This window comes from Penaeus chinensis, chromosome 26 (assembly GCF_019202785.1).
Source record: "Penaeus chinensis breed Huanghai No. 1 chromosome 26, ASM1920278v2, whole genome shotgun sequence".
Classification (NCBI taxonomy): Eukaryota; Metazoa; Arthropoda; class Malacostraca; order Decapoda; family Penaeidae; genus Penaeus; species Penaeus chinensis.
This window is the reverse complement of record NC_061844.1, coordinates 4,597,457-4,609,956: the sequence shown is the minus strand read 5'-3', so window position 1 is coordinate 4,609,956 and position 12,500 is coordinate 4,597,457. Positions and strand designations below refer to the sequence as shown.

General features: G+C 38.4%; 1 protein-coding gene across 1 annotated transcript in view; it reads right to left on the bottom strand.

Annotated features, from left to right (window-relative positions):
- Positions 1 to 1,242: 1,242 nt before the first annotated feature.
- The window catches only part of LOC125039174 (ATP-binding cassette sub-family F member 3-like), a 12,727-nt gene continuing 1,469 nt past the window's right edge, over positions 1,243 to 12,500 (bottom strand). Inside the window, exons 2-14 of the mRNA XM_047632949.1 lie at positions 11,227 to 11,332; positions 9,564 to 9,726; positions 9,012 to 9,134; positions 8,551 to 8,645; positions 8,126 to 8,230; positions 7,320 to 7,478; positions 6,516 to 6,716; positions 3,904 to 4,251; positions 3,438 to 3,612; positions 2,824 to 2,912; positions 2,290 to 2,381; positions 1,834 to 2,054; positions 1,243 to 1,583 (exon numbers count right to left, since the gene is read on the bottom strand). Of these exons, the coding sequence (XP_047488905.1) occupies positions 1,431 to 1,583; positions 1,834 to 2,054; positions 2,290 to 2,381; positions 2,824 to 2,912; positions 3,438 to 3,612; positions 3,904 to 4,251; positions 6,516 to 6,716; positions 7,320 to 7,478; positions 8,126 to 8,230; positions 8,551 to 8,645; positions 9,012 to 9,134; positions 9,564 to 9,726; positions 11,227 to 11,332 (2,030 nt within the window). The 3' untranslated portion in view covers positions 1,243 to 1,430. The remainder of the gene's footprint in view (positions 1,584 to 1,833; positions 2,055 to 2,289; positions 2,382 to 2,823; positions 2,913 to 3,437; positions 3,613 to 3,903; positions 4,252 to 6,515; positions 6,717 to 7,319; positions 7,479 to 8,125; positions 8,231 to 8,550; positions 8,646 to 9,011; positions 9,135 to 9,563; positions 9,727 to 11,226; positions 11,333 to 12,500) is intronic.

Genomic DNA, 12,500 nt, shown 5'->3' with positions numbered 1-12,500 from the left:
CAGTTTGGTTTTACTTTCTCTTGTCTGGAAAATCATTAGGAATCTTAATATATGAATATTAAACATTATTGCATGCCATAAGAAGTGATTAAATCTAAATGAAAGTCATCTTTAGTGAGAGGCTATAAAAAAAGTATACTTTTTCCTTGATCAATACATTTTACATCTGAGGAAACACCATCAATGTATCCAGTTTATGGTATTCATTTCATAAAGAATATTTCTAAACCAAAAAGAAAATTACAACTATGTGCTTGCTGTGTCTTCAAGGAGGAGTTGGTGATGTTCAAAAGCTGACACTGGAGCAGAGGGCTCTATAAATGGGGCTATTAACACACTGAAAAGGTAGAGTTGGATTCTTGGCCACTCAAATGTAGCTTCGTAACACTTTGCAAACAGAATCTAAAAGGGATTGCAACAAGTCCCTTGAATTGGAATGCTGATATAAACTATAAACCAATATATCATACACAGGGACTTGATAAAGGGTATAAAACAAAACACAAATTTGAATGCATATAATATGTTCGACATGTTTTCCTTATGGAAATTTCTTTCATTTTCAGCACCATTATTACATGGAGAAATAAAAAAATAATAAATAAAGATGGCAAATAGACAAATTAAAATAATATCAATCATAAATAAAGTCATAATATGGTGACAAGTTAGTCTATAATAAAATTGCATGGGAGGAATAAAATACATAAAGACAGATATATATATGTAATTCATATAAACACTTGCTTCCAGTATAAAAGCATTTATGCATATGGTATGTATCCTGATTTATTTTTGCAGAAATACTAACATTAGTTGCACTCACATTAACTGTCTCTACTGTAACTCATTTGATAGGACTGCATGATGTAGTATATTATTTATAATCTGGTCTCAAATGCAAAAAAAGAAAAACAATTAACAATAACAGCCATAATAAATAATAATAATAATCATAGTAGTATTTTTAGTAATAATAGCAATATTTATAATAATATCAATAGCATTAATAATAATAACATCAATACTATTAATAACAATAATAATATCAATAGTAGTAATAATAATAATAATGATAATAATAATAGTAATAGTAACAATAATAATAATAATAATAATAATAATAATAATAATAATAATTATAATAATTATAATAACAACAATAACATTAATGGTAATGATAATAATAACAACAATAACAAGAAAAATAATAATAATAATAATAATGATAATAATAATAATAATAACAATACCAATAATAAATGCAAAAAAAACAGAAAAAAAACAGCAACCAAACATTAAGAGGAGGAAAAGAAATATATGAAAAAAAAGAAAAAATTATGCATAAAGAAATTAAAACTTCCACTTTGTCCTGCGAGCGTATAATCAATGGCCTTTATGTAAAAATTGCTTGAAGCCTAGAATACCCTTTATATGGTAGCCTGAATCTCCTTCTCCACAAGGGCTCTGTACTCGTCGAAGCCACCCTCCATGCAGACGACTTGCTTATCCCCACACACCCACAGCTCGGTGCAAACCATGCGGATGAGTCGCTCGTCGTGGGATACAAGGACCACACCACCCTGGGTTACAAGAAAGGGACAAAGGCAAGATTACTGAGCTGAAGGTAAGGGTGAACTGCAAGGGTAGTAATGATAATTCAGAGATACAGACAGACTTCTCACAATAGGAGAAGGTAAAAAATAAAAAAAAAAGAGGATGAGATAGGGAGATGGAGAAGAGAGGGAGACAGCGGTAGAGAGAGACAGGAATAGTTAAAAATCACTGACGAGGAAGAGGTAGAGACAAAGAGAAAGAAAGACACAAACGTACCTTGAACTTCTGTATTGCCTTCCCCAGAGCTTCGATCGTCTCAATATCTAAGTGATTGGTCGGCTCATCAAGAATGAAGAAGTTGGGATTGCCCATGCACATCAGTGAGAAGGCCACTCTGGACTTCTGACCTCCTGACAGACTGGCCAGTTGCTGCACAGCCAAATCTCCACTAACGCCAAAAGCACCGAGCTGACGGCGATACTCCTCAACTGGTTTTCCTGGAAAAAAGAAAGGAAAAATTCAAATACATAACATATAAAAAAAGAAAGGGAAGAGAGAGAGAGAGAGAGAGATCCAGCTTTACCTCTGAAATTATTCATCCTCACTTCCTTTGTTTTCAACATTGTACAAAAAAAGCTACTACATACATATGAATACAACCACAACACCAAAAAACAAATAACAATAACAAAACTTTGACACTACAGCTGCAGTAGCCAAGTCACCTCTTACCTGAGTATTTGCTCTGAAGAAGTTCGACAGGACATAATCGCATGTCCAACTGGTCCACATGATGCTGGGTGAAGTAGCCTATTCTTAACGATCTGCAAGAGATGAGGCTTTGTTAAGCTTCAAGTGAGGTATTTGTTTTAATTTTTTCCTCATCTTTCAGCAAGTAAGGGACTGATGCTGAGGCATTTAAGCACGAGCAGGAGGAGAATACGGAAGAGGAGGAGGATGAGGATGAGGAGGAACAAGTGAAGGAGGATCAGAATCAATGAATAAGGATGAAAACAATGATGAATAAATACTGGTTGAATTTACTGTAAAATGAAGAGTTTACTTGTGGGATTAGTGAGAGAATAATGTATAAAGCACAAAAGGAATGTGATACGAATCAGGAAGAGAGAGATAACACATCAAAGAAAGAAAGAGAGAAGAGAAGGAAGAGGAGGAAGAGGAGAAGATGGAGGAGGAGGAGGAGGAGGAGGAGGAGGAGGAGGAGGAGGAGGAGGAGGAGGAGAAAAAATAAAACAACCAACTTACCTATTACAGAACCTGTGTCCCTTTGTGGGAGACAAGTCACCAAGTAAAATCTTAAGCAACGTTGTTTTTCCCGTACCATTTTCACCAACCTGGAGAGGGTCATCACATTAAAATACAGACACAGAATAAATAATAATAATAATAATAAAAACAACAACAACAATAACAATAACTGACCCATAATCTTTGCTAATATTCAAGGACTTAGTTTACATGTAAATATTCTTTTTAAATTATCATACGCCAAGCTGCTCGATTTATCCCTTTCAAAAATTTTATGTCATTCTTAGCCTCTATATTCTGACATTATTTCATGAAGATCTACCCTCTGGTTTACTTCGGCATAATCAACTACATGAACTATGATTACATTTATCTTAAGAGTTACAGTTATTGCCTACCAGCTAAAAGCACCGATAAGACTATGCACAAACAGAAGACACCTTAAATACAGTAATTTGCACACACTGTTCGAACCACCTTGTATTTGTGCAATGGGTAGCTTATGTGATTTGTGTTACCATTAAATAGAAGTAGCAACACGTTTCATTAAAGGAAATTACATTCTAAACCAGAAATAAAAAATCTCTGAATAGTTCATACTCCCAACTCACAATACATATTCTCGAGTCCATGGCAGCCGAGAGGTTGACTTTGCTGAAAATGACTACATCCTTTTTGTAAGCAAACTCGACTTCGTCTAATTGCAGGATCGGGGAATTCAGCTTCTCTGCCTCTGGGAACCTTAGTGTTACAATTGTTTCTTTTTCTACGGGCTTCAGTTCTGGGCTGATGAAGAGAAACAGAGAATGAAAATAAGAAAAAGAAGAAGAAAAAAAAAATGATATGTTACTTATTATATAAACAGGTTTAATGGAACCAATTTCAAGTATGAACATATTCTTTAGAATTTCACAAAACTTCCCTTTTTAAATGGCTAATTGACCCTTTATACAACCATTTTAGAAATGAAGTACCAGAGTATATCAATTTTCTATATGAAATGCAGATACATTTTGAAAAATCTCTCTCCAAAAAAATTGCACTTAACACAAAATAACCAATCACAGTAATGCTTACAGCTTTTCCAGCATTTTAATTTTTGACTGGACCAATGAGGCTCGCTTGGCATTGTATCTGAACTTGTCAATGAATTCCTGGACGTGCTGCCGGAACTGCGACTGGGCCTCAAACTCTCTCTGCATGTTCTTGTGTCTCTCCTCCCTTGTCGTGGAAAAAGTTTTCTCGATTGCCCTGGAGAAAAAAACGGATTCTTGTCCTCCAACAACACCCAGAAACGGATTCTTGTCCTCCAACAACACCCAGAAACGGATTCTTGTCCTCCAACAACACCCAGAAACGGATTCTTGTCCTCCAACAACACCCAGAAACGGATTCTTGTCCTCCAACAACACCCAGAAACGGATTCTTGTCCTCCAACAACACCCAGAAACGGATTCTTGTCCTCCAACAACACCCAGAAACGGATTCTTGTCCTCCAACAACACCCAGAAACGGATTCTTGTCCTCCAACAACACCCAGAAACGGATTCTTGTCCTCCAACAACACCCAGAAACGGATTCTTGTCCTCCAACAACACCCAGAAACGGATTCTTGTCCTCCAACAACACCCAGAAACGGATTCTTGTCCTCCAACAACACCCAGAAACGGATTCTTGTCCTCCAACAACACCCAGAAACGGATTCTTGTCCTCCAACAACACCCAGAAACGGATTCTTGTCCTCCAACAACACCCAGAAACGGATTCTTGTCCTCCAACAACACCCAGAAACGGATTCTTGTCCTCCAACAACACCCAGAAACGGATTCTTGTCCTCCAACAACACCCAGAAACGGATTCTTGTCCTCCAACAACACCCAGAAACGGATTCTTGTCCTCCAACAACACCCAGAAACGGATTCTTGTCCTCCAACAACACCCAGAAACGGATTCTTGTCCTCCAACAACACCCAGAAACGGATTCTTGTCCTCCAACAACACCCAGAAACGGATTCTTGTCCTCCAACAACACCCAGAAACGGATTCTTGTCCTCCAACAACACCCAGAAACGGATTCTTGTCCTCCAACAACACCCAGAAACGGATTCTTGTCCTCCAACAACACCCAGAAACGGATTCTTGTCCTCCAACAACACCCAGAAACGGATTCTTGTCCTCCAACAACACCCAGAAACGGATTCTTGTCCTCCAACAACACCCAGAAACGGATTCTTGTCCTCCAACAACACCCAGAAACGGATTCTTGTCCTCCAACAACACCCAGAAACGGATTCTTGTCCTCCAACAACACCCAGAAACGGATTCTTGTCCTCCAACAACACCCAGAAACGGATTCTTGTCCTCCAACAACACCCAGAAACGGATTCTTGTCCTCCAACAACACCCAGAAACGGATTCTTGTCCTCCAACAACACCCAGAAACGGATTCTTGTCCTCCAACAACACCCAGAAACGGATTCTTGTCCTCCAACAACACCCAGAAACGGATTCTTGTCCTCCAACAACACCCAGAAACGGATTCTTGTCCTCCAACAACACCCAGAAACGGATTCTTGTCCTCCAACAACACCCAGAAACGGATTCTTGTCCTCCAACAACACCCAGAAACGGATTCTTGTCCTCCAACAACACCCAGAAACGGATTCTTGTCCTCCAACAACACCCAGAAACGGATTCTTGTCCTCCAACAACACCCAGAAACGGATTCTTGTCCTCCAACAACACCCAGAAACGGATTCTTGTCCTCCAACAACACCCAGAAACGGATTCTTGTCCTCCAACAACACCCAGAAACGGATTCTTGTCCTCCAACAACACCCAGAAACGGATTCTTGTCCTCCAACAACACCCAGAAACGGATTCTTGTCCTCCAACAACACCCAGAAACGGATTCTTGTCCTCCAACAACACCCAGAAACGGATTCTTGTCCTCCAACAACACCCAGAAACGGATTCTTGTCCTCCAACAACACCCAGAAACGGATTCTTGTCCTCCAACAACACCCAGAAACGGATTCTTGTCCTCCAACAACACCCAGAAACGGATTCTTGTCCTCCAACAACACCCAGAAACGGATTCTTGTCCTCCAACAACACCCAGAAACGGATTCTTGTCCTCCAACAACACCCAGAAACGGATTCTTGTCCTCCAACAACACCCAGAAACGGATTCTTGTCCTCCAACAACACCCAGAAACGGATTCTTGTCCTCCAACAACACCCAGAAACGGATTCTTGTCCTCCAACAACACCCAGAAACGGATTCTTGTCCTCCAACAACACCCAGAAACGGATTCTTGTCCTCCAACAACACCCAGAAACGGATTCTTGTCCTCCAACAACACCCAGAAACGGATTCTTGTCCTCCAACAACACCCAGAAACGGATTCTTGTCCTCCAACAACACCCAGAAACGGATTCTTGTCCTCCAACAACACCCAGAAACGGATTCTTGTCCTCCAACAACACCCAGAAACGGATTCTTGTCCTCCAACAACACCCAGAAACGGATTCTTGTCCTCCAACAACACCCAGAAACGGATTCTTGTCCTCCAACAACACCCAGAAACGGATTCTTGTCCTCCAGCAACACCCGATAATGGATTCTTGTCCTCCAACAACACCCAAAAACGGATTCTTGTCCTCCAACATCACCCAAAATTACTTACTGCGTGAACAGTGCTCTGGCCAGCGCAATCCTCATTCTCCAACCACCAGAGAACTCCCGCGTCTTCCTCGTCTGCATTTCAGGGTTGAAACCCAGACCATTCAGGATGACACTGGCCTTGGCTGGGGCCTTGTCTGCCTCAATGGCCTGTAGCTCAGCATACACTTCTGACAGCTGGGAGGACAAGGTGTCGTCTGTGTCCCTGGAGAGTGATGGTGAAGAGAATCAGCGATGGAAAGAATTTATCAGGTTTGTTCTTAACCCTTTATTGACAGATCTACATTCCCTCTTGCTATAATGAACTGAGCCCATAACAGACCATGGTGTGGCTGTTGCAGAGTTACGGCCCCTCAAATAGCATGGGTAAAGCTTTGTTTTACCCTTACTTACTGGAAAACTGCAGGTTTATTCAGAAAAGGGAAAAACGAAATCCCTACAGGTTTTAAATTTAAAAGCTTGTTCCTATTGTTGCTGTTACTTTCAATCACTAAAGAACTTTTTTCTAATAAAATACCTACGGTAATCCGAGAGTAAGTTTAAAATGTTCTATAAGATTAAAAACATGTTAATTCAGTGAATCCTCAGACTCTGCATCAACAAGCAGAAGAAAAACAACAGGTGAACTTCAACAATAATAACAAGGAGGAAAAAGTTCAAGAAGAAGAAGACAAAGAAAAAGAACAAGAATAACAAAAAAAAGGTAAAGAATAAAAAGAAAAAGAAAATAATGATAAGGAAAACCATGAACAAGTAGAAAAAGAAGGAAAGAAAGAGAAAAAAAAAGAAAAGACAACAAATATCTTACCCATTTGCTATTCTTGTCTGCAGCTCTTTCTCTTTGTCTAGGAGATTCTTACGTTGAGTATCACATTCAAGTACACTCTCTATTGCTAAGGTGTCGTCACCAACCACTTCTTGCTCGACGTGTAACACCGAAATGTGCCCAGGAATGCGCAAAGTTCGACTGTGTGAAAATAAGAAAAAGAGGTGATGTTATCAAAAAAGAAAATAGAAATAAGAGAGAAAGAAAGAAAAAGAAAACAAAAGGCAAAATTTGCATGTGCTAATATCATTGGAATAAGGAACAAATTAAACAATCTAAGACATTGAGAAAAAACTAGTATGACTACTATTCTTATATGTATAATAAATTATGGAAAAAACAGAGGTACTGGCACAACAGATCTTGTCAGTAAAACAAATATGATCACACACACACACACAAAAACACACACACACACACACACACAAAAACACACAACTACACACAAACACACACACACACACAAAAACACACACACACACACACACACAAAAACACACACACACACAAAAACACACACACACACAAAAACACACACACACAAAAAAACACACACACACACAAAAACACACACACACACACAAAAACACACAAAAAAAAAAAAAAAAACACACAAAAAAAAAACACACACAAAAAAACACACACAAAAACACACACACACACACACACACACACACACACACACACACACACACACACACACACACACACACACACACACACACACACACACACACACACACACACACACACACACACACACACAGAGTAAATCAAAGAGGACTTACCTTGCAATCATCCGTAAAAGAGTAGTTTTCCCAAGGCCGTTCCTGCCCACTAACGCATATCGTCTTCCGAAGGCTAAAGAAATTGTTGCATTTTGAATAAGCACTCTGCAATAACAGAGAGCACATTATGAATAAATAACACTACATAATTAAAGGGGGGAGGAGGAGGAGGTAAGACTGCTAATGATGTATGTAATAATGATTAAAAACTCCATATATCATAATATAACTTTAGCATAGCTATGATTTTCAAGATGATCTAATATTAACACAAAAAAAAGACAAAAAAAAAAAAAAAAAAAAAAAAAAAAAAGTTTCAACATTTAATACCAAAGATCCTGAAGCAATGACAATTACATTTAATTATCTGTTTGAGAAAAAATGTCTAAAGGCTACAGCTAAAATTAAACTACATCTACACGTACTTTTCTCCAAATGCTACATCGAAGCTTTCTATTCTGATGTCCTTTGTATTACAGCTACCTTTGGCGTCCAGCGCTCGGTCTTTTTTGCTTACAACCTGCAAAATGAAACTTGCTTCATCCTCTTTATTATTGTTTTAATCAATCCTATTTTCTTTTACTATTTACATTTACATAATATCAATCAAAATAACAACAGCTTTAATATGATTAGCCGAGCCTTTTTGGAGCCATTTGTGGTCATAAAAAAAAAAAAAAAAGAAAGAAAGAAAAAAAAATACTGTTGACATTACAGTACCTTATACAAAGGGTTAACACACAATCTTAACAAAAAATTAATATCAAAAATAAAAAACTAAAAACTTTAAAATATCTCAAAGTACAACGGGAAGATCAAATAATCCAGAAGACTATAACAAAATTTAGTTTTATCAGATTAAAGAAATCTGTAACAACGATCTCACCTGTGATGCTGTAGCCATTTCCATAATAATAGGAGCTTGTTCCTTCTTGTCCGCATTTACTCTCTTTTCCTTCTTTTCTTTTAGTTTGGCCTCGGCTTTGTCTAGTTTCTTTTGGTCGACTTTCTGGAAAGATTGCCCTTTCATTAACCCTGACAATGGGTGAATGGCATATAAGCAAACGAACCTGGATGTAGAGTAGAAGCTAAGTACCACCAGAAAGCATCTAGTTTGCTTCTGAAAAACACGTCAGAAACACGTCCACCAAGTGGGGTGGCAGTATCAAGAACGACATTATTCTCACCACTGGTAAAGTGAAGAAACTGCTTGTTGACATGTATAGTGCTTGATTTGTGAAATAGAGTTGGTCAACTATTTCAGTCATGAAAGGATAAAGGAAATACGAAAGCAAAAATAAGTGAAAGAAGGCTACGCAAAAGCACACACACACACACACACCTAAAACAGGGCCTCAAAGAAATCTTTATGAGGAAAAATAAGTGACCTAACATGAGGCGCTACATAAGAAAACAAAAAAACAATCTTGTAACCAACCAATGTATCATCCCGTTCTCTTGTCCAGACGGACTTGATGACCTCATCTTCGACCTCCATGTTGGCGGCCATTTCTGCCAGCTGCACTGGAGCATCTAAGATCTTCCGTTCTATCGTGCCGTTAGACACTGTCAGTGTTGACATCACCTGGTCACATAATTTCCTGTATATAAGAAAAATGAAGAAGAGAAAAATATCTAGATTACTCCGGCCTTTTTTGGGAACGTATAAAAGATGATGATGATAGAGATAGAGAAAGAGAAAGAGAAAAGGAGGAAGAAGGAGGCACAAAATATATATATAAGAAACTTGAAACAGGCATTCTTTCTAAGACCAAAAAGCCTATATTTCAAGTAAAAACACACTATTCTGTGAAATTTTTAGGTGTACTGTTGATCCATTTTAGTCATACTACTAATACATAGCAATTGTGATGGGTGCAATATCCAATGCAGCCAACATCCCTGATATAATAGTCCTGATGGTAGAGGAGGGTATGAAGTACAGCAGGGAAACAGTGGGGGGAAAACATGCCCAGATAGAATGGATGTAGAACAAAACCACCAAAAAATCTTCACAAAATCTGCTCGACTCTATGGATATGTCCACTATCACAGAAAGTCTACAGTCTGAAATACAAACTCTTGAAAATACCTACAAGCATCCAACCCATCCTCAGGTAAAGCCTATGGGAATATACGCCACAATAAGTCTCACCTACCCTCATAGGCAGGGGGCTCTGCCTCCCTGGGCCCTATGAACTTTGTATAATATATTCTAACCATATATTGCCTAGCCAGGAGTCTTTGCCCCAGGAACCCTGAAGTTGTCTTATTATATACCATTTCTCGCTGGCACTTCAAGTATTCAAGTAAGGAGGGTTCCAGAGCTGTCAAAAATGCTGTTCATAAAAATGTATAAGTGCAGAAGCTTATTGTAAACAATTGTCTAACTTCAAAAAAAAATCTTTATACACACAGTGTAGTACTTAATAACACAGACTAGAGATCTTGAGCAAAAATTTGGTTGCAACAAGTTTAACTGCTTATAATAAGTACATACTGTGAGTGCACAATTTTTTTTTTCCCTTTCATGATGTTAACCCAATGCCATCGGGCATGACATGTATGTACGTGCTATGCCCACTGTGAGTACTTGTTTGATTGTTTTTACACATAGATGGCAACACTTGTACTAAGTCACCAATGAGCCAGTTAAGAGTACTACTGGTCTCGCCCGTTCACCCGTTTCTTTGATTTACAAAAATATTTTACGTTATCTTATTTCGCTGTTACTAATGTTTATAAAATTAGAGTATTTATAATGTTTATAATAAAAATAACACCATCGATATTCATAGCACTAGTAAAAAATACGTTTTTCCCGCCAACTCAAATCATGTAAGGTCACAAGGTCTACTAATTGACTCCTTTGTGGCTAAGCACTAGCAGAGCCATCTACGCGCAGAGACATTTCCCAAAAATATAGAAAATAAGCACAGCATTTTCCCCGGTGGCATTGGGTTAATTAAACCACACAGAGTGGGAGAACATCATTTTCTTTCATATAAAGCATGCACTGATCTCCTCCAGTTAACCCTCCTACCTGCTCTATAAAGAAAGAGTTATCAAAATCCATTTCAACTTATAATACGGACATATACCTTATTTCATCCTCCCTTTCCACTCCAACAGCATCTGCTAGGAGGCTTCCAATGGCATCATAAACATCCTCACTACTTTCAAAGTCCTCTGTGCTAGTGAGAACACCTGGAAAAAGGAGAGGAATTCATTTACGTGTCGATATACCTATCACACAATATCTATCTAATCTCTAGTGATTGGCGATACCCTTTTTTTTTTTTTTTGCAGTCGATTACTTTGACTACTTTTGCAATCAGTAATCAATTAGTAATCGATTACTTTCACCTGGAAATAGATTGTACAGTGGTATATTAGTAAAGTATAAGGTATGCATTTATGGTATTAGTGCTGTGTGTGTGTGTGTGTGTGTGTGTGTGTGTGTGTGTGTGTGTGTGTGTGTGTGTGTGTGTGTGTGTGTGTGTATGTATTGTGTGTGTGTGTATGTATTGTGTGTATATTTTTATATGTTTATATGTGTATATGTGTATATGTGTATATGTGTATATGTGTATATGTGTATATGTGTATATGTGGATATGTGTATATGTGTATTGATGTATATATGTGTATATGTGTGTATATATGTGTGTGTATATGTGTGTGTATATGTGTGTATATATGTGTGTATGTGTGTGTTTATGTGTGTATATGGTGTATGTGTGTGTATGTATGTGTGTATGTATGTGTGTGTGTGTGTGTGTGTGTGTGTGTGTGTGTGTGTGTGTGTGTGTGTGTGTGTGTGTGTGTGTGTGTGTATGTGTGTGTGTATGTGTGTGTGTGTATGTGTGTGTGTGTATGTGTGTGTGTGTATGTGTGTGTGTGTATGTGTGTGTGTGTATGTGTGTGTGTGTATGTGTGTGTGTGTATGTGTGTGTGTGTATGTGTGTGTATGTGTGTGTGTATGTGTGTGTGTATGTGTGTGTGTATGTGTGTGTGTATGTGTGTGTGTGTGTATGTGTGTGTGTATGTGTGTATATATGTGTGTGTGTGTGTGTGTGTGTGTGTGTGTGTGTGTGTGTGTGTGTGTGTGTGTGTGTGTGTGTGTGTGTGTGTGTGTGTGTGTGTATTCATGCATAGTGCACATGGCTATGTTTTTGTGATAATATGTGCAAATGTGGGGTTCGCTGATTCATCTGCACTTGCAATGCTGATTCAACTCATCTGTGATCGAACCACAGTTCTGGATTTTAATTTTTCCAATTTCTTTAACTTTCTAATTGTCTCTTATGTCCATTTCTCCCTTGCTACAACCCTTAGGTTCGAAGGATTGCCCCTATGCTTTATGGATGGCATA